Source organism: Euprymna scolopes, chromosome 22 (genome assembly GCF_053919585.1).
Source record: "Euprymna scolopes isolate OS-2025 chromosome 22, ASM5391958v1, whole genome shotgun sequence".
Lineage (NCBI taxonomy): Eukaryota > Metazoa > Mollusca > Cephalopoda > Sepiida > Sepiolidae > Euprymna > Euprymna scolopes.
Genome location: NC_136503.1, coordinates 5,390,016 through 5,413,799, shown reverse-complemented (window position 1 = coordinate 5,413,799; position 23,784 = coordinate 5,390,016). Strand labels below are relative to the sequence as shown.

The window sequence follows — 23,784 nt, the reverse complement described above, 5'->3', positions numbered from 1 at the left end:
TTGTTTTTGCAGACTGTTATCCTCATCTTCATAGTTGTTGTTGTTTTACCAACTCATCCTCTGGCCTTCTTCAGGTGATTAACCCTAATGGAATAGGAATGCTGAGTTTTGTAACTGTATCCCCAGTAATTACTGCTTTCCATAGTTGTTGTCTCGCTATGTTGCGGCCAACTAATCCCCAAGCATGCTTTAGGCAGGATTGAAACCGCTATCTTCAGACAATGCTCATGTGGAACCGTAGAGACAATGCCTCTATCCACTGCACCACGGGCCCCGAAGGGCGATCAATGTTGGATTTTATGGTTTTATGAATCCAATTTTGTGTTCTTATCAGATCCGTATGAACATTTTTAAAAAATTTTATTTTCATAATTATTGTTGTTTCACCACGTGATGATGCAACAACTATGGATGACAGTTACAAGATTCAGTATCCTTATCCTGTTGTGGTTAACCACCCAAGGATGAATATACAGAATATATTTTTATCTTTGATAAGTGGTTTAGTTGGCTCCTGCTATTCAATGAAACACGTGTAAGACATGCTGTATAAAAAATATAAATAAAATATTATGAGAATAAAATATATCTTCTGATTTTGGAATATACATATATATATATATATACATATATATATATATATATATATATATATATATATTAATTTATTTTATAAAAATTATAGAAATTAAAACATAAAAATGTTAACAGTTTCAGATCAGTTCCCACTTCCATTCTCTATCTCGCCCTCTTTTCGCTCAAACTGCCGATGTAATCAGACGCACATTCTGTTTGTGTTAACAGACATAACCTTAGTTTGAAGGTAAGACAACATATGTATACAACAACATTAACAAACTTATCTGAACACTCGGTACACATGCATTCACAATGAATTTATTAGGACTTTTCCTATTCATGCATATACAAACATTAACATACAAACGTATCAAGTCAAAGCATGCTTATGCGTGTACACCCGCACACACACACACACCCGCACACACACACACACACACCCGCACTTGTTGTTTTTACTTTGTTAAATAAAATATATTCTTTGTATAGATTGTAACTCGGTATTTGTTGTCTCATTTTGGGATCAAATTTTTTGAACACACATTTTATATACCATAAAGATTGGTAACTCCAATCTCTACAAATTGGTAACTCACATCAACATCAAGTGGCTTCATACCTTGTCTGCAGCAATTAAAAAAGATTCCTATTCTGCACACATCACACAATAATAACAGAAGATTACAGTTTTGCATTATAGGTGATATTTATTGGATATGTTTATATACATATTTTGTTTAATTTTTCGATTTTTGAACAATTATCGAGACTTCACTATGGTTCTAAAGAGACCACTATTTTGTTTTTTGTTCTAACTTGGGAGGCTTTATGATAGTTATTTGTAAATAAGTCAAAACATAAAAGCTTATCTAGGTAGGTGGAAGAATAACTTAGCTTGCCTTTGATAACATTCATTTTTCATTCTTTTTTTTGTTGGCCATTGTTAAAAATGTCCACATTATGTTTATTAAAATAAACCAAAAAAAAACCGTTTACTATGTAGTAAAGGGATTTAGAAAATTTTGTGCCAAAAACAAAACAAAACAAAACAAAAAAAAACTTGGAATTTTTAGAAAGCAATCTGAAAACTTTTTCAATTTTGATAAAGAAAAACATCCGTACAATTGACTAACCTGATTACGAGTGCTACGGACAACTAATAAGACAGGACTGTCATAGTTGGCCATATCACGATATAGCGTTTTCAGGCTGAATCCATGCAAATCTGTGCTGTAAATAAGCACCCATGAATACCCAACAGTGCGGCCAGGAAGATGTTCAACTAACTGCAATAACAAAAAAAAAAAAAAAAAGCACAAAAATGAGCCATAGTTAAAATTAAAATCATGTAAACTCAATTAGTAAAATCACAATACAAATATTTTTAATCGTCATGTCAATGTGAGATTAGTTACTTTCCTTCAATTATTATACAGGAAGCCAAACTTGCTGATTACAAGTGAAGAGTCTCTGAAACATTCATATTTGGTAGCAGAGTGCAGTTCCAAATCGTAATGTTTTCCACACTTTGCTTAGAATTTTACAAATACATTTTCTTCACATACCTTAGTCTCCATTTCCGTACTTGTACAGTTTTAACAAGACATGAAAAAAGGAAAATGTCGAAAAGTTATTTTGTACATATCCGTTTTGGACTGCAGTTCTCTGAAAAATTTCACTTAATTTGATCGTTTTTTTGTTTTTTTTTTTACAGCGGAAAAACACGTTTTTACAACAGCGAAATCATTTTCTTCCTAAAAATTGAAATGTGCTACCTTTTGATCGGTATCATAAATTGTTTTTTCGCTGTAAAAAAAAACTTTATCAAATTAAGTGAAATTTTTTTCGGAGAACTTTGTTCCATAACGGATAGGTACAATATGACTATTTTTATTTTTTTTCGATATTTTCAGTTTTTAATGTCTTGATTAAACTGTACAAATACCTTCATTTCCTTTATAAAAATTCAAGGGAAGTAATTCACCTGTCATCAAATTAACAATTTCCTTTTCATGTCAATTATGCAACACATTTTATTCAAAACATATACGTCTTCATTGTTCCTTTTAGAAAACAGATACGTTTCCCGTCTTTCTTATAATTGTTCTTAGTCAGAGAATAATTTTTTTTTCTGAATGACATTGGTCAGCTGAGTTACCATTTTTTTTAAATGGAAGATAGAAAGCAGAAATGGCTTCCCTAGCTATTGTATAAGAAAACTCAATTTTTTTTTTTTTAATATATATATATAATTTTTATTATTTTAAGGCACAAGCAATTTTGCTTACAAAATGTGTACGTTATAAAATGAACTAATAAAAGGCTACGTACCGTGGTTATCTGTTCTTCAGTTAAGATATGCGTTTCTCCTACCAATTCTGGAAGATAAGGAGTGTCGTCTATCTCAAGTGACTTCCTACGATAGGCTTCATCACTTGTGACAATCTGAAATTCAAAAAAAAAATACTATGAATATTTTTATTATGGAATTGAAACATTAATAAAAAAAATTACAATTCTTTTTCCACTCCAAAATTCGAACCATTTTGCAGGAATTCTCTTGGTTCACATTCTGAAATAGTGTCTGGCAATTTGGAACTAATTGTGATATACAATATCCATTCTTGTTGTAGATGTCAATGTTTAAAAAAAAAAAAAAAATGCTGTATTGTTGCATATCAAACTTGATTTTAAGAACGAGTACGAATATTGTTATTTGCTGAAAATTTGAAAAAGAAAATTGTTAGATTGATAACTAAATCCAAGGCAGATAACTCATTGTGCCCTAACCCTAACCTCCTTTGCCAAGAGACATTTTGCAAAATATTTGATTTGCCCAGAGTTATCTGCTTGTGGACTGACCAAACAGACAAAATTTAAAAAAAGACATAACTACTGAAATCAGCTTAGCAACAGCTAAGTTTCCGCCTCGTTCATACAAATTCTTTCAGTTGTACATTTGCTAATCAGCAATTTTATTTTATCTCAACAGAATTGTTTTCATCCAATTTATTTCTTCATGGCCTATGCATATTTGAACTACTATTTTCACATTTTCAATGATGTAATCTGAGACCTTCTTGCTAAACTTTTGCAAAAAAGCAAAAACAAAACACTCGACTAACTATAACCACTAGATATGATTTTCTCTACTCTCTAGCTGTGCCTAAATCTAAATGCGGATTCCATGAACAAAGCTTCTGTCCCAGAATTGCCTGCCTTTGGAACACTGTTTTGCTGGCATGCTTTGTTTTTTTGTTTTTTTGTTTTTTTTTGTGGTTGAATACAACCCAATTTACACGATAAGTGATTACTACACCACTGCCTTACATTAACTCTTATCCTCACGTGGCCTCCAAGCCTTGATAAGTAGTGACTCTCAAGTAATATATAGGGTCACAATCGTGAATCTATATGAAATTTTAAATTCTTTATATAATCAATAAGGGTTAGTTATTCTCATTCCATCAACCACAACCGAGTAGATGTTTTAAGCAGTTTTTTTTTTTATTAATATCGTCTGTAGTAAAGATTAAACCTCAAACCTCTGAAAGGTTCGTTTAGAACTGATAACATCTTTAACTGTTGCACCACGTGGCTATGCAGACAGCATGGACAGTAGTTCAAACAATCCAAACATAAAAAAATGTTGAAACAATAAAATATTTCACTTGAGAACTAAAAACAACAGCAAAAAGCCAACAATTTTTAGAAGGATCTATGTGATAAAAACAGAAAACAAAATCACCAAAAGTGACTATCTATATATATATTTTTAATTCACTCAATTCAAAATAATAAAAATAATAATAAAATAATAAAAATAAAATAAAAATAATAAAATAATAATAATAATAATAATATAATAATAATAAACTAATACATCTGATCCACAGGTGAAAGTTGGACATGTAGACGCAGCTACAGATGTAAACCACAAAGAAACACCAGGTGAATCATGAAAACTGAAACTTGTAAGTTAACCGTCCTCGCCTTCCATTTTAATCCCCCCTATTGTTTTTTTAGTGTCATCATAAATTAGTGCCACACCAAATACATAAGAAGGTTTAAGGAGCATGAAAAGACCAAAGAGAGAAAGCACTAACCAGACTTCCATCAGGTGAGTGCGAAAAGGACTGAGACCTTGAGGAGGCTTATTGCCACCCAAATTCCAATGAAGACAAATGGTCATTACCAATGAGAAAACAATAGTAAATGGCCATTGCGATTACAGAAACTAATTTGCAAAGGTTATTCAAGGAAGTGGTGATGACTGGAAATCTGGGGAGACTTGTCACTAAGATTCCAGGGAACACCACACGTTTTCAAAGAAAATTTTTTAAAGATGGACTGTGTAAAAACTCTTAGTGAGTAATAATAATAATCACGCAACAGCCACTGTGAAAAGAAAAAAAAATTAGAAGGGTATAAAAAGTTATTTTGCTAATTAACTTAAAGCAGTTATGCAATAGTAATAGGAAAACCAAATTTACTTCAGGTAAAAATAAAAAACTGTGTAAACATCAAATTGTGCAAGGAGTAGTTATGCACCAAAAAAAAAAAAAAGTTTGGCTAACAAATCTATTTATTCAAATTAGTGAGAAAAAGAGAAAAGAACGAGAAGAAGAATGCAAATTAAAAGGAGAGAAACTGATAGGCGATTTCATTTTTTTTTTTTTTGTTGAAAGAATCAAAACTCACTTCCTTTTTTCTCCTTTTCTGGTTGGTTCTCATACATTTTACTTTATTTCTCACATTTAATGACATTTTCTTTCACTCTCACAACGTGTGTAGGAAATAAAATCTATGATACTCCTTGCAGTAATTTCACAAAAACACTTGACTAGCTACACCCACTATATAAGATTTCCCCACTCCCTATCTGTGTCCAAATTTAAATGCAAATTCCATGAACAAAGCTTCTTTCCCAGAACTGCACGTCTGATGGAACACTGTTCCACTGGTCTGCTTTCCGGTTGAATACAACATATCAAATCCAATGTAAACAAATTCTTTAAGTTCATTTAAAAATAATGCAGAAACATTGGAGCAATTTTTGATTTAGATGTGCCAATTAGTTAAAAAATACAAAAAAACAAAAACAAGAGTAGTGTTCTGGGTTTCTGGTAATTAAGCAAGAAATATTAATAGGAATTCTATAAAAAATAAATGCAACTGGTAAACCTTCAACCAGCACAAAAGAAGTCAAGCAAGCAAATATTGTGTAAACACTAATCTAGTAATTCCCATATGCAAGTTGTTATCAACTAAAATACAGTAATCTCACTTTAAAGAGAAGAAAAATGTGACAAAGACTCGGATAAAACACATCGAATGCTATTACCACCCTGAAAATAGCCTAGCGAGCGCTATTACCACCCTGAAAATAGCCTAGCGAGCGCTATTACCACCCTGAAAATAGCCTAGCGAGCGCTATTACGATCCCGAAAATAGCCCATCAAGCGCTATTACCATCCCGAAAATAGCCTATCAAATGCTATTATCATCAACTGACTCAAAATATTTCTCCAAGTTAATGTTAAATCAGTGCATTCAATAATGAAAATGACAATTTCAAATTTAAATGTGACAAACAAATTGAGCATCTTACAGATTTTATTTTTACATTCTGGTGTTAACTGAATGCTATCCTATCCTGCATGTATCATTGGTCATGCATCATTCGTACACAAACAGCGACATATTTTCGTGCATATATCTGTGTCACATGAATCTCAATTTAATATTGATCCGAAAAGAATAGTCAATCTTGAAATGCCATAAAAATCAATGCATTCAAATCAAAGGTTTTATCATTACTTACAGAGATGTTAGGAATAGTGAGGATTTAGTTTGATGTGATTTGTTTTGACTTTGTTTTTATGAGAAGAAAGAGGGAGGAGTAAGAGAGTGTGGAGAGAGGTAGGGTGAGGGGAGGTAGAGAGTGGGAGATAAATGAGAGAGGTGGGAGGGAAAGAGAGAAACTCAAAAGGCGGAAAAGATAGGATCAAAAAAAAGGTAAAGACAAGTAATTGCGTTGTTGGTGAATGGAAATAAAGAAAAAATTGTGTGAAAATGTGAGTCGATTAAACAAGTGTGTCGCATCCGACTAATGATTCCCAGCTTGTAAGACTCATGACCAAACAATGGTGGCATTTTCCAAGGAGAAATAAACAAACCCAAAAGAATTTGTGTCAGGGTTTTGGGAAAAATAGTCTGGCTAAATAATTAGGTTTTGTGTCTTTCCAGTTTTTATCAATTCAAAAAAATGTGTGTGTGTGTGTGTGTGTGTGTTAGAAGATGGAACACACTCAACAAGGATTAGTTAGTTAATGTTTACTTGTGGGACTTTGTGGAAATTCCACACTAGTTTTCTTTATGTATCTTCATAATTTACTTTTAATGATATTGCGTTTGAAATAAAGCCTGTAAGAGTAAAAAGTAAAAAAGTGTCTCTTTTCATGCAAAAATAATTGTGATCGTGAGTGAACTATTTTTTTAAATAAATAAAACGAGTGTTTCTTCTTTATTGAAAATCGTAACAATTTCTATCATTTTAAAACAATGTTCTCTTTGTATTATTTGAATTATTTAGACTAATGTTCTCATCTTGGGAGTTATTTACACAAAGTTTCAGTCGATGTAACCTCCGGCCTTCTTCAGGCGTATAAACCACCATATTTGAAAATGAGAAAGGATTAAATCTATTATGGATCAAATTAAATTTTAGGCCTTTTTATTATTATTTTATATAATTATATTTTAGAAATAATATATCTTTATTATAAATATTTTAGAAATAATATATGTTTATTATAAATATTTTAGAAATAATATATCTTTATTATAAATATTTTAGAAATAATATATGTTTATTATAAATAGTTTAGAAATAATATATGTTTATTATAAATAGTTTAGAAATAATATATGTTTATTATAAATAGTTTAGAAATAATATATGTTTATTATAAATAGTTTAGAAATAATATATCTTTATTATAAATATTTTAGAAATAATATATCTTTATTATAAATATTTTAGAAATAATATATGTTTATTATAAATAGTTTAGAAATAATATATTTTTATTATAAATAGTTTAGAAATAATATATGTTTATTATAAATAGTTTAGAAATAATATATTTTATCATAAATAGTTTAGAAATAATATATTTTTATTATAAATAGTTTAGAAATAATATATTTTTATTATAAATAGTTTAGAAATAATATATTTTTATTATAAATAGTTTAGAAATAATATATCTTTATTATAAATAGTTTAGAAATAATATATCTTTATTATAAATAGTTTAGAAATAATGTTTTTATTATAAATAGTTTAGAAATAATATATTTTTATTATAAATAGTTTAGAAATAATATATTTTTATTATAAATAGTTTAGAAATAATATATCTTTATTATAAATAGTTTAGAAATAATGTTTTTATTATAAATAGTTTAGAAATAATATATTTTTATTATAAATAGTTTAGAAATAATATATTTTATCATAAATAGTTTAGAAATAATATATTTTATCATAAATAGTTTAGAAATAATATATTTTTATTATAAATAGTTTAGAAATAATATATTTTTATTATAAATAGTTTAGAAATAATGTTTTTATTATAAATAGTTTAGAAATAATATATTTTTATTATAAATAGTTTAGAAATAATATATTTTATTATAAATAGTTTAGAAATAATATATTTTTATTATAAATAGTTTAGAAATAATATATTTTTATTATAAATAGTTTAGAAATAATATATTTTTATTATAAATAGTTTAGAAATAATATATTTTATTATAAATAGTTTAGAAATAATATATCTTTATTATAAATATTTTAGAAATAATATATGTTTATTATAAATAGTTTAGAAATAATGTTTTTATTATAAATAGTTTAGAAATAATGTTTTTATTATAAATAGTTTAGAAATAATATATTTTATTATAAATAGTTTAGAAATAATATATTTTATCATAAATAGTTTAGAAATAATATATTTTTATTATAAATAGTTTAGAAATAATATATTTTATTATAAATAGTTTAGAAATAATATATCTTTATTATAAATATTTTAGAAATAATATATGTTTATTATAAATAGTTTAGAAATAATGTTTTTATTATAAATAGTTTAGAAATAATATATTTTTATTATAAATAGTTTAGAAATAATATATTTTATCATAAATAGTTTAGAAATAATATATTTTATCATAAATAGTTTAGAAATAATATATTTTTATTATAAATAGTTTAGAAATAATATATTTTATTATAAATAGTTTAGAAATAATATATTTTTATTATAAATAGTTTAGAAATAATATATTTTTATTATAAATAGTTTAGAAATAATATATTTTTATTATAAATAGTTTAGAAATAATATATTTTTATTATAAATAGTTTAGAAATAATATATTTTTATTATAAATAGTTTAGAAATAATATATTTTTATTATAAATAGTTTAGAAATAATATATTTTTATTATAAATAGTTTAGAAATAATATTTTTATTATAAATAGTTTAGGAATAATATATGTTTATTATAAATAGTTTAGAAATAATATATTTTTATTATAAATAGTTTAGAAATAATATATTTTTATTATAAATAGTTTAGAAATAATATATTTTTATTATAAATAGTTTAGAAATAATATATTTTTATTATAAATATTTTAGGAATAATATATGTTTATTATAAATAGTTTAGAAATAATGTTTTTATTATAAATAGTTTAGAAATTATATATTTTTATTATAAATAGTTTAGAAATAATATATTTTTATTATAAATAGTTTAGAAATAATATTTTTATTATAAATAGTTTAGAAATAATATTTTTATTATAAATAGTTTAGAAATAATATATTTTTATTATAAATAGTTTAGAAATAATATTTTTATTATAAATAGTTTAGAAATAATATATTCTAGTGTTTTGTTTGATATTTTGTTTTAGTTTTTTAAATTTTTAACTAAAACTTAAATACAAAACCTTGAACATATTGATTTAACACTTTCTCATTTTCAAATCTCCATCCTCTGTCCCATCGACGAAATGTTGCATCTCTGTGCCTATATTACAAGTATTTTAATGGAAGGTGCTCTGATGAATTCCAAGCCCTTGTGCCCCCCTCGACATAAATATCTCCAACTAGATAAACAGCAAAATCACACCCCCACACTGTAGAGATTCTTAGATGCCGGAAAACCTTCTATCCTAATAGGTTCTTCCCTTGAACTGCTAAATTTTGGAATTCCCTCCCGGGTCCCTACTTCACCGACTGTATTGACATCCAGAAATTCAAGTGTAATGTGAACAGACATCTTGCTGCTCAACTCCCATACACAATATCCCTGTAAATTTTATCTAAAATAGAGTTATCTATTTTTATTTATCTGACAATTTTTTTTCTATTAAAAAGAAAGAGTATTTATTTTAAGACACTTTAAATTGTAACAACATGTAACGATATGTAATGACATGTAACGATATGTAACACAAATAAAAATTTTTTGTCAACATGTATTTTTCGCAGTAAAAAGTGAACATTAGTTTCTAATTTAAAACTTTTTGTTTCTTTGTTTTTTAAACACCAAACAAGACACAGTGCCACTTGGATTTAAGATAATTTTTTTTTTTTTATAGAAATGTTGATATTAGAGTTCCTATTTACAATGCCTCCCCATGGGACACAGTTAGACACCAGAGTCATTTTTTAACGTGGAGAAAAGGAACAAAAATTAAAGATTGTCGCAGTCATGAAGGACTTCTCCTCCACTGACAGAACAAGAAATTGAAGTGCAGCATCTGAAGAACAGATACTACACTGTGATCTCGGCCCAAAGGCCAGGTCTTTAAACAAATGAAAGGGCAATAACTCTTGGAACTATTTATTCTCCTTGACCTTTTCAGGTTATCTACTTTGGAGAGGAGAGAATGGTTTTCAAAATGGGAATCTAACCACAAGGATAAACTGAGAGACAACACTAAATTCACATAAGTTATCCAAAGTCAATCTTTGTAAATGCAAGTAAATAAATTCTTTATCCGTTACATGTTCAACATCAATGTTTGAATTTTTTCCGTCTGCAATTCATATTCCAGTCCATACAACATAATCATGAATACATCATCGTCACAGTTTAAGGTCTATTTTACATGCTGATTAGACAGTTTTAAGAATAGACTTCCGAACTAACCTATCTCTGGCCAGGTCTTTATCTCCATTTCTCTTAAGTTCATTTTCATCACATTCTCCCATGCTTTGCTTGCCCTTCCCTCTGTAAACTGAACCTCCTACCTCAACCATTTTATACCTTGACTAACCCAAGAACTCTCATCCATTCTTTCAATGTGACCATACTAACAAAGTCTCCTGTTCTGCACACATTTTTTAATAGAAATGTTGATATTAGAGTTTAAATCTTTAAACAAATGGAAGGGCAATAACTTTTGAAACTATTTAATTTTTCTCCTTGACCGTTTTCAGGTTATCTACTTTGGAGAGGAGAGGATGGCTGAGAAAATGGTGGGATCTTTCTATCAATCCAGTAGATATCTCACTGCTGATGCAATTCTCTATCTATATAAGAGCCAGGTACGTCCAAGGATAGAGTACTGTTTTCCCTATATTGTTCAGATTTAATATTCCTCTGACGTCATTCACAGATCGCAAGTAATATTGACATTTGATAAGTTATCGTTGTGGATATTTTATATCCCATTCAATAGTAATATGACTTGAGTAATTTAATTGTCCAAAACTTAGCCCTTAAGATCGAATAAGCTATGATATGAACAAAATCGCTATATTCTGTTAGGAATTGTTTAACAGTATATAATATTTAGCATGTTATAAAAGCTGGATGTTCTGGGTTGTTTTTTTTTTATTTTTATTTTTACAAATAAATCACCACTTATCAAACTCCACAGGATAAGGATTAATAAAACGTTCAGATTGAAATTCTGTACAAGTTCCCAAGTTCAAAGAAATATTCCACATTTGGGCTGATGCATCTGCTACTAGTCTCTCATTTTTAGAAAGGATTCAAAAGAGAGTTGCCAACCTAAACCTAAACCTAACCCGCACTGTCAGATAGGCATTAACCACTACCCCATCAATGAAATGTTGCATCCCTCTGTCTGTTTTACAAGTATTTTAATGTTAGGTGCTCCGACGAACTACAAGCACTTGTACCCCCTCAAAATAAATATCCGTGACAAACCCAAAAAGCAACAAAGTCTCAGCCCTACACAGTATAGGTCCCTAGATGTAAGAAGGCCTTCTACTCTAATAGTTTCTTCCCTAGAACTGCAAGACTGCAATTCACTTCCAGATTCCTGACTGTGCTGGCATGTAGAAGTTCAAGTGTTATGTGAACAGACATCTTGATGCTCAACTTCCAACATAATATCCCTGCATCAAAGTGGAACTATGCCTTGTTTGAGGTGAAAATACAAAAAAACAAAAAAAAATTCTCAAGTAATGACGGTTGGAGATTACATTGGCCAAAATGTTGTGAATATGATTGGATGATAACAATTAGAAAAATACAAATTATCAATTCTTGTCTCAAAAATGTTGAATACAAATTTATTTACATTAAAAAACAATGCACCCCAAAGTGCACACACGTCACTATGCTTAATTGTTTTGCTGTTGAAACGACAGCGAATATGCTCAATCTTGTCTCAAAGATCTTTTTTTTTTTTTTTTTTTTTTTTATTCAATTTTCACCTCAAACAAGGCACAGTGCCACTTTGAAGCAGGGGGCTACTATTAGGGAATTAATTAGCGGGGTCATTATGAAGGGAGAAGAGTAGAAAGATGTTTGTTAACATTACACTTGAACTTCTGCATATCATTGCAGTTGGGAAAGCAGAATCCCGGAAGGGAGTTCCAAAGACCCGCAGTTCTGGGGAAGAAACTATTGGAGTAAAAGGCTTTCTTGCACCTAGGGATCTCCACTGTAAAGGGATGAGACTTAGTAGCTTGTCGGGTTTGTCGGGGGTAGTTACGTCGGGGAGGTACAAGTGTTTGCAGTTCGTCAGAGCATTCACCATTAAAGTATTTGTAGAACAGGCAGAGGGATGCAACATCTCGTCGATGGGACAGAGGTTGAAGCCCAGATGACAGTTCAGGACCTATCAGGTTTGCGACTCTTTTTTGAACCCTGTCCAGGAGCGAGAGACAAGCAGCAGATGCACCAGCCCAGATGTGACAACAGTACTCCATACATGGGCGAATGGTTGCCTTATAGAGGTATAGGATACTGGCAGGCGTAAGTAGTTTTCTAGCACGGTAGAGGGAGCCAACCTTCCTTGCAGCAGCCTTGGCAATGCTCTCAATGTATCTATTCCAGTTCATATTCCCTGTAAACGTTAGGCCGAGGAGTTTAAAAGAAGTACTTTCAGGCAATGTGTTCTTGGCCATTGCTATTGGTGGTAGAGAAGGTTTCTTGTAGTTATTGAAGGAAACAAGCTTAGTCTTAGCAGCATTGAATGAGACCAACCATTTTTGTCCCCATTCCACTACGGATTGGAGGTCATCCTCTAGTGTTTCTGCCATTTTCTTGGATATGTGTTCATTTGTTTTCCCCTCATATCTGTTATAGAGAGTGGTGTCATCGGCAAATATACACATCTCCGAAACAATATTATCAGGGAGGTCGTTTATGAATATCAGGAACAATAGAGGTCCAAGGATAGACCCCTGAGGCACTCCCGCATTTATGTCATATTGTTTGGATGTACGTCCGTCGAGGACAACTTTGATTTTTCTATTACTTAAGAAGGATTTAATTACGTTATGAATTCTTCCAGTGATTCCATATGATCTAATTTTCCTTAGAAGACCATCGTGCCATACCCTGTCAAAAGCCTTAGATATATCAAGGGCCACCGCTCTACCCTCCCCTGTTTTATCCAATGAACGGTATATACGTTCAGAAACTACAGTTAAGATATCTGCTGTTGAACGGGCTTGCCTGAATCCATATTGTTTGTCAGTCAAGAGTTTAGCAGCTGTTAGGTGCTGGACTAGGGCTTTATTAACTAAGGACTCAAATATTTTGGCGAAAAGCGGGAGGAGGCTAATGGGGCGATAATTTAGTGGGTCAGTTCTTTCACCAGAATTCTTGAAGACTGGTACCACAGAGGCGGTTTTCCAGCAGTCGGGAAAACAAGATTCGTTAAGGCATTTATTGTAAAGTTTGGACAGAACTGGAGCAACCTCGGCAGAGCATTTTTTTAATAGCACAGCCGGGATGAGATCTGGTCCACATGCTTTAGAGGTGTCTAGGTTTTTTATAATAGCATGTACCTGAGAAGGGGTGATTTTCAAGTCGTCAAGTGTGGCGTCTGTTCGCAGAGGAAAATCAGGGAGTGAGTGGTGTACCGAGTTCAGTGTGGAGTTTGAGGCAAACCGACTGGCAAGCAGATTAGCCTTGTCAGTTGCCGTGCAAGCAACCTCATGATTGTTTGTTAGTGGGGGAATAATTGACTGTCCATTATTAACTACGCTGTTGTAGATTTTCCAAAAATCCCGGGTTCCTAATTTCTGTGCTTCGATGCGCTTTCTGGTGGTTTCAGAGTAATCTGACTTAGCTGTGTCTATCACTCTCTTACAATTATTTCTAGCTTCTATAAACTTCTGTTTATTTGAGCTGGACTTATGTCGGTTGAATCTGCGGAACGCATGCTGCCTTTGACAAATGGCAGCTGCACAAGCAGAAGTAAACCATTGGGGGGAGTGGGGCTTGCTATAGTATTTCCGTGCGGGAACATGTGCTTCAATAGCAGTTTTGAACCATTCAGTTGTCTCATTTGCACACTGTTCCGCTGGAAGAGTAAAGATATTTTGCCATGGGGCATCTCTGATGAGCTCCCTGATGGCTTCCCAATCAGCCTTTTTGTAATACCTCGTTGTTTTGAGTAGTGGGTCTTCAGTTTTAGGGCGAGAATTTAGGCTGATTTCTACCATTATCACAGCGTGATCAGCATTCCCGAGTGGGCTATGGGCATTTGTTGTACAGTCATTGGGAACTGTTGTCAGAAAGAGATCTAGAAGTGAGGCATGTTGATCGTGCTGGTCTGGGAAACGTGTCGGAAATGTAACCATCTGAGATAGGGAATGAGATATAGAGAAGCTATATGTGGCGCTACCAGCTACGTCTGTGTGATTTGAGAATCCTAGCCAGTTACTGTGGTGGACATTGAAGTCACCAAATACATGTATTTGTGCGCTAGTATCGAGGGAGAGTGCTATATCTATGCTGTCTGAGACTTTGTTTATTAGGGTACAGTCTTGGTTTGAGGGAGAGCGGTAGAGAAAATATAAGTAGCTAATATTGTGTTGCATATTTAGTCTGAAGCACATAAAGGCCTGGCCCTCTGATTCTAGTTTTATTTCTCTAGTTAGGGGGAGGGTGTTTCGAATATAGACTCCAAGTCCATGCATATGTCTGTCCGAGTCCTTACGGTAGAGTGGGAGATAACCAGGCATGTTAAAGTGGTTAGAGGGTATGGAGGAGTGAAGGTTAGTTTCACTTAATGCTAAGATATCCGGGGTGTTTACAAGGAGAAATGACTCAACATCATCTAAGTTAGTTCTAAGCCCGCGGATATTAGTAAATGCAAGCCTCAAGGGAGGAGGCAGGTTGGTTTTCTTTGAGTTTGGTCCTGGTTTAAACGTAACTTTTGCTTGAGCTGTCATTTCATTTTATTTTATTTAAAAGTTTCAGTTAGGGTGGATGAGTGAGGGGGTGCTGGACAAGTAGTTGTGCAGAATACCAGACATGCAATACAAGTAGACCATCAGCTGTCCTCACCCACAGGATTGTGGCCTCGGGAAAGCCCACCTGTAACTGCCAAAATCTGTTTATAGATCAGATCTCAATTGACCACAAGTTATCATATGAACAGTCTGACTGAAAAAATATGAGTAAAAGTGGTCCTTCATGTTGAGTATTTTATATCTGGTGACATCTGTAAATGGATCAACCGATGGGAGTCACATGATCTATCGTGCCATGCATGGGAAAAGACAGACCCATACAATAAAAAATGCAAGTGAAATTAGTTTTTGTTCAACTTTATTTCACCCCAAACAAGGCATATTGCCACCGAAACATAAGAGATTATTGTGATTAAAGCAATGAAGGGTAAAGTGAGTAAAGGGATTTATAGCAAGCATCCTAAGTGGGGGGTTAAGCAGCAGCAGGAAGATGTTTGTTTATATTACATCTAAATTTTGGCAGTTACAGGTGAGAAGAAACAAGGAACAGGGAGGTCATTCCAAAGGCAAGCAGTCAGGTTAGGAAAGAAGCTATTTGGATAGGAAATTTTCCAGCATGTTGAAACCTCTACAGTGAAGGATACTCTAAACATATGTATAGTCTTTTCTTTTATACGGTTCTGAATGCCGAACAATCACCAACAGCACGAGGAAGAGACAAGTGGCAACTGAAATTTGGAAAATTTTGAAGATATTCTAAATAGAAAAGAAAACAAACCAAGAAAGGTCTCTAATATGAACAGTATGGAAAAGACAAATGGGGGCCATAGTGTCTACAGACAAAGTGGAATAGAACAGATTAGCTTGACGGAAAAGACCATGGGTAGAAGAAGCAGAGGATTACAGTGAGAAACATACATTGACAGTCTGAATACCTGGGCAACATTGAAATTGATGAGCAACAATGAATTCATGAATACTTTGAGGGAAAGAGATAGATGGCAAGCCATAGCAGTTAATGCCTGTACCAGGCAGGGCACCACTTGATGATGATGACAGTGAAGGGGTAGAAATTTGCTTCTAGTCAGAGATATTCATGCAATTTAAGTTCATCAGAGCACATTGTATAGAAGTACTTGTGAAACAAGCACAGGAATTCAACATTGCAGTGATGGGATAGGGGCTGGAGTAACCAATATTTAGCGAGTATCGATTCCTTCTAATACGAAACATCACAAACATGACCAAAGTTATTATCTTTCATCACAGACGTGACCAAAGTTATTATCTTTCATCACAGACGTGACCAAAGTTATTATCTTTCATCACAGACATGACCAAAGTTATTATCTTTCATCACAGACATGACCAAAGTTATTATCTTTCATCACAGACATGACCAAAGTTATTATCTTTCATCACAGACGTAACCAAAGTTATTATCTTTCATCACAGACGTAACCAAAGTTATTATCTTTCATCACAGACATGACCAAAGTTATTATCTTTCATCACAGACATGACCAAAGTTATTATCTTTCATCACAGACGTAACCAAAGTTATTATCTTTCATCACAGACGTAACCAAAGTTATTATCTTTCATCACAGCTGTGACCAAAGTTATTATCTTTCATCACAGACGTAACCAAAGTTATTATCTTTCATCACAGACATGACCAAAGTTATTATCTTTCATCACAGACATGACCAAAGTTATTATCTTTCATCACAGACATAACCAAAGTTATTATCTTTCATCACAGACATGACCAAAGTTATTATCTTTCATCACAGACATGACCAAAGTTATTATCTTTCATCACAGACATGACCAAAGTTATTATCTTTCATCACAGACGTAACCAAAGTTATTATCTTTCATCACAGACATAACCAAAGTTATTATCTTTCATCACAGACGTAACCAAAGTTATTATCTTTCATCACAGACATGACCAAAGTTATTATCTTTCATCACAGACGTAACCAAAGTTATTATCTTTCATCACAGACGTAACCAAAGTTATTATCTTTCATCACAGACGTAACCAAAGTTATTATCTTTCATCACAGACATAACCAAAGTTATTATCTTTCATCACAGACGTAACCAAAGTTATTATCTTTCATCACAGACATGACCAAAGTTATTATCTTTCATCACAGACATGACCAAAGTTATTATCTTTCATCACAGACATGACCAAAGTTATTATCTTTCATCACAGACATAACCAAAGTTATTATCTTTCATCACAGACATGACCAAAGTTATTATCTTTCATCACAGACATGACCAAAGTTATTATCTTTCATCACAGACATAACCAAAGTTATTATCTTTCATCACAGACATGACCAAAGTTATTATCTTTCATCACAGACATGACCAAAGTTATTATCTTTCATCACAGACGTAACCAAAGTTATTATCTTTCATCACAGACGTAACCAAAGTTATTATCTTTCATCACAGACGTAACCAAAGTTATTATCTTTCATCACAGACATAACCAAAGTTATTATCTTTCATCACAGACATGACCAAAGTTATTATCTTTCATCACAGACGTAACCAAAGTTATTATCTTTCATCACAGACATGACCAAAGTTATTATCTTTCATCACAGACGTAACCAAAGTTATTATATTTCATCACAGACATAACCAAAGTTATTATCTTTCATCACAGACGTAACCAAAGTTATTATCTTTCATCACAGACGTAACCAAAGTTATTATCTTTCATCACAGACATAACCAAAGTTATTATCTTTCATCACAGACATGACCAAAGTTATTATCTTTCATCACAGACATGACCAAAGTTATTATCTTTCATCACAGACATGACCAAAGTTATTATCTTTCATCACAGACATAACCAAAGTTATTATCTTTCATCACAGACATGACCAAAGTTATTATCTTTCATCACAGACATGACCAAAGTTATTATCTTTCATCACAGACGTAACCAAAGTTATTATATTTCATCACAGACATAACCAAAGTTATTATCTTTCATCACAGACATAACCAAAGTTATTATCTTTCATCACAGACATGACCAAAGTTATTATCTTTCATCACAGACATAACCAAAGTTATTATCTTTCATCACAGACATGACCAAAGTTATTATCTTTCATCACAGACATAACCAAAGTTATTATCTTTCATCACAGACATGACCAAAGTTATTATCTTTCATCACAGACATGACCAAAGTTATTATCTTTCATCACAGACGTAACCAAAGTTATTATATTTCATCACAGACATAACCAAAGTTATCACAGACGTAACCAAAGTTATTATCTTTCATCACAGACATGACCAAAGTTATTATCTTTCATCACAGACATGACCAAAGTTATTATCTTTCATCACAGACATGACCAAAGTTATTATCTTTCATCACAGACATGACCAAAGTTATTATCTTTCATCACAGACATAACCAAAGTTATTATCTTTCATCACAGACGTAACCAAAGTTATTATCTTTCATCACAGACATGACCAAAGTTATTATCTTTCATCACAGACATGACCAAAGTTATTATCTTTCATCACAGACGTAACCAAAGTTATTATATTTCATCACAGACATAACCAAAGTTATTATCTTTCATCACAGACGTAACCAAAGTTATTATCTTTCATCACAGACATGACCAAAGTTATTATCTTTCATCACAGACATGACCAAAGTTATTATCTTTCATCACAGACATGACCAAAGTTATTATCTTTCATCACAGACATGACCAAAGTTATTATCTTTCATCACAGACATAACCAAAGTTATTATCTTTCATCACAGACATGACCAAAGTTATTATCTTTCATCACAGACATGACCAAAGTTATTATCTTTCATCACAGACATGACCAAAGTTATTATCTTTCATCACAGACATGACCAAAGTTATTATCTTTCATCACAGACATAACCAAAGTTATTATCTTTTGATAAATACTAAAAAAATTTAAACAAATTTATTCTTACAGATGGATATTTTTTTAATATTTTTATCCTAAGCTTTTTAATTGTAACAATTCCATACTTATTTTTGTGATCCTTATTTTTACATTGGCATGCTGGGTAGTCACGCTTGTCAAGTAATAAATAATCTCTTTAAACGTTCTATATTTTTGTTGCTTTGGCAAACTGAAAAAAGCATCAAGACAATAAATATGTGAAGTGATATGTCAAACATTACCACTCCTCAGGTGGAAAAACACACACAATTGTCATTATAGGTGCGACTTTTCAAGCCATTGTTAGAATCTGAATTTTAATAACAGCGAAAGACCATAAATGTAATATGACCTTGTGAATGCTTTTAATATTAACAAAGAATCGGAATGAATTTTGTTTTGTTAGAAAATTTAACTCGTTAAAAACGATACAGTGAGAATAAACATTTCTGCATGTAAGAGAATATGATCGGATCATCACAGTATGGGATTGTTTGAAATATATTTGCATATATACTAGCGGGGCTACCTGGCATTGGCAATGGTAAAAATGTAAAATCCGAGGTGCCTTAAGTTTTCCACACTTTTTTCATATAAGCTCTTTTAGTGATAGTCCCACATGACACTCTAGTGCCCTTCACAGTAATCTCCTCTGGCCACAATTCATTTGTTGTACTGTTTCAAAAAATTCTGTAAGACCCTATCAAAGTCCTCTTGTGTGAGCATGTCAGCAATCTTCATCATAGCTTCTTTCATCTCATCAATTGTTTCATAACGATACACTCGAATGTTTTCCTTGAGCTTGGGGAATAACCAAAAGTTACAGGGAGCAACGTCTGGACTATGGGGAGAGTGAGGAACTATCCTGGTGCCCATCTTGGTCAAATAGTCTGTGACAAGGATGGGGTTGTGGACTCATGCATTCGCGCAAATCTTCAGTTCCTTCAGCGGTGTGTACAGTTCCCACACTGACATCAAACTGTGCACTTATTACCTCTATATACACACAACGGTCCTTATCCATGAAATTCTTTATTTGGCCAATCAACTTTGGTGTTCTGACTCCCTTACTCCTCTCACACCTCTCAGCATTTCTCACACTCCCTACCTTCCTTGAATCTCTTATGCCACTCAGAAACTGATTTTTGATTCATGCAAGATGATCCAAAAGCATTTCAGACATTTCTGTGGATTTTTCCCAGTTGAAGACAGAATTTTATTGCATATCATTCTTCTAAATTGTCCTCGTGTCCAGATTCCATTTTTGAAATTCATCAGCTGAGTACAATCAGGCTTTAGTAGGGTGTATTCCAATTCCTGCTGTAGCTGTTCATTTGAACCTGAAGTCAGAAAAATTAGTCATCTCAATAACATACTGAATGATGAAGAGCCCACAACAATTTTAAATGCTTGTACAAAAAAGTCTGTAAACTTATTGAAGGCACCTCATAGCTTATACCCCCTCTGCCCATTCTTTCAATCTCATCCTCCCCAGCCTCTTTTTCCTCTCTCTGGACACAAAAACACACACACAACTGAAATTGACACAAGGGAAGTAACTGTGAAAACAAAAAATCAGTTAAATCCCTTTACATGAAAACATTAAAAAGATGCACCACTTTTGTTTTTTGTTTTGTTTTAACAAAGTTTTTTTTAAATTCAATTTTCACCCAAAACAAGTCACAGTGTCACTTTGAAGTAGGGGGCTACTATCGGGACCATAAGCTGCAGGGACATTATGAAGGGAGATGAGAAGTAAGATGTCGGTTCATATTACACTTGAACTTCTGCATGTCGGTACAGTTGGGGAAGCAGAATTCCGAAAGCGAGTTCCAAAATCTAGCAGTTCTGGGGAAGAAACTATTGGAGTAGAAGGCTTTCTTATATCTAGGGATCTCTATTGTGTAGGGGTGAGATTTAGCTGCTTGTCAGGTTTGTCGGGGGTATTTACATCGAGGGGGTACAAGTGCTTGTAGTTCATCAGAGCATTCACCATTAAAATACTTGTAGAACAGACAGTGAAATGCAACATCTCATCGATGGAACAGAGGCTGAAACCTAGATGACAGTTCAGGACCTAACAGGTTGGTGACTCTCTTTTGAACTCTGTCCAGGAGTGAGAGACAAGTAGCAGATGCACCAGCCCAAATGTGACAACAGTACTCCATACATGGGCGAATGGTGGTCTTATAGAGGTACAGGATACTTTCAGGCGTATGTAGTTTTCTAGCACAGTAGAGGGAGCCCACCTTCTTTGCAGCAGCCTTGGGAATGCTCTCAATTTATCTATTCTAGTTCATGTTCCCTGTGAACGTTAGGCCGGGCTACCACATATCAAGGCCCACATTAACCCTTATTCTTTTAAAGGTTAATGTGTGTATTGTAGTCATTAGGACAGTAGTGTGATAATCGTTTGTGATTGAAATTTGGTATGATTAGATTATTTATGTGGATGGTTCAATAAGAACTTGTTTATGTTGGACTTGAAAACAATACTGTAGTCAGCTGGAAAGCAGTATAGTGGAACAGAGTTCCACAGGCAGGTAATTCTAGGAAAGAAGCTTTATTCATGGAATCTACAAATAGTGATAGAGCAGAGACATACTCGCAATGTCTCTTCTGTGGGAAAAAAGTTGCAGAGAAGAGAAGAGAGCATCACATACTAGATTAAAAAGTCTATTTTGAACTTTGTCAAGGCAGGATAGGGAATTCTAGCAGCTTCTGCCCAGATGTGGCAACATTCAATCCTAGGACATACTTGGCTCTTATACAGGTAGATAATTGCAATAGCAGTGAGAAATCTACTGGAGCAGTAAAATGATCTAACCATTTTTCCAGCAACCTTGACAACGGATTTGATGTGAATAAGTTATTTTACACTTTGGACATTTGATTTTTACAATATTCTCCATTATTTTGAACTAGCAGGGGTACCCAGTATTGCCGTGTATGTTGCAGTGATGTAGTAAGGGTGGGAATAAAAAGCAGCCCAGTGGGGCAGGAAGAAACAACAGAGTGGAGAGAAGTGTTAAAAAAAAGTGGTCATAGGCTGGAACCTGTAACGCAAAGGAGAAAAAGATGAGGTTAAAAAAAAAAAAAAAAAGTGATAGCAGGCAGGTTTGATTGCGTAATGCAAAGGAGGAAAAAAAGGTGAAAAAACGTAATGCATTAGCCAATGTTGCCATCGCAAAAGCGGAAGTTGCGTGCGTTGAAATTAAGCATCTTCAATAGAACGTACGATGATTTAAATGATTGTTATTTATTTGCTTCCCCACGAAAGGAAATTAGACACAAGGTCGTTTTTAATGTGGGGGGAAAATCAGACCCCCCCCCCAAAAAAAAACGGGGCACTCCAAATAAATAATAATTGTCTCCTACATTGACCAAGAACCAATTATCCTGGCCTGAAGGCCAAGAAATGCTTTGCCGCTCTTTTGAACAGTTTCGCTTTATACGAAAAAGCCAAACAAACACCCAAGATGACGCCACGGTGGGAATTTTGTTTAACTCGATAAAAAAAAGGAAAGAAAAGATGTCCGTTTGCGAATGCAAAATATTACAATCTGGGAAGTATGGAAAACTTCTCGCGGAATCTAACATGCGAGAACCCCAATGCGAAAAAGCCTATCGTGGACATAAACGCTCGCGCCCATTTTGCCTTTTATATATTAGACTAGCGGTGGATACCCGGCATTGCTCAGGTGTTAATCAAAACATAAGAATAAGCGAAATAAATATATCGACAAAAAACACACAAAAAAAACTAACATAAGGCAAACGAACGATGTTAAATGTAAAAATGGGAAAAACAAAAAAAGAAAACGCAAAAAAGAAAACAGAAAAACGAGCGCCAAAACTACTTTAAAAAATCTGAAAAATAAAAAAAACCCAAAAAACAAAAAAAAAAACACTGACTTAAATAACCCTGTTTCAATATTAAAATTTTAAAACTCGAAAAAAAAAAAAAAAAAAAAAAAAAAAAAAAAGACATCTCACACCACAATTCGAACCCAAAACCTTTAGATAATGAGGCCACGCTCTAATCAACTGAGCTAAGACGACGTCCACGAAATTAGTTTTTTTTTAAAATCTTTAAACTAAATCAGGTTCCAACATCATTTGCGCATGCGTAGAACCGAACTTGTCATGAGAGGATGGCTTTTGCTGACTCCCCATCCCCTGTAGAAAACTGCTGATTTTAGGGTGAAAGAATTAACATTCTTGGTCAATTTTTCGATATTTGTCAGGCGAAGGTTGAAAGTTGAAAATGATACCGATCTTTTGAAAATCCGTGACCCGTGTCAAAAGTTTTTGTGAGATATACAAACACATATACATACAAACAAACGTACAAACACACATTTTCGCTTTTGTATTTATAGAAGACATTCTTTGATTTCTTTTTTTAAAAAGAGATTTTATTCTCGAAA

The 23,784-nt window shown here is 32.7% G+C and overlaps 1 protein-coding gene across 50 annotated transcripts in view; it reads right to left on the bottom strand.

Annotated features, from left to right (window-relative positions):
- Positions 1–23,784, bottom strand: part of LOC145243857 (oxidation resistance protein 1-like) — an 886,868-nt gene that overhangs the window by 14,773 nt on the left and 848,311 nt on the right. For all 50 annotated transcript variants that reach the window (XR_013862960.1, XR_013862953.1, XR_013862955.1 and 47 more), the window contains 2 exons: positions 2,911–3,024; positions 1,713–1,865 (listed from right to left, as the gene is read on the bottom strand). Coding sequence is in view for 37 of the 50 variants with exons in the window: in XM_080106914.1 (XP_079963040.1) it covers positions 1,713–1,865; positions 2,911–3,024 (267 nt within the window). In the remaining 13 variants the exon portion in view is untranslated. The remainder of the gene's footprint in view (positions 1–1,712; positions 1,866–2,910; positions 3,025–23,784) is intronic.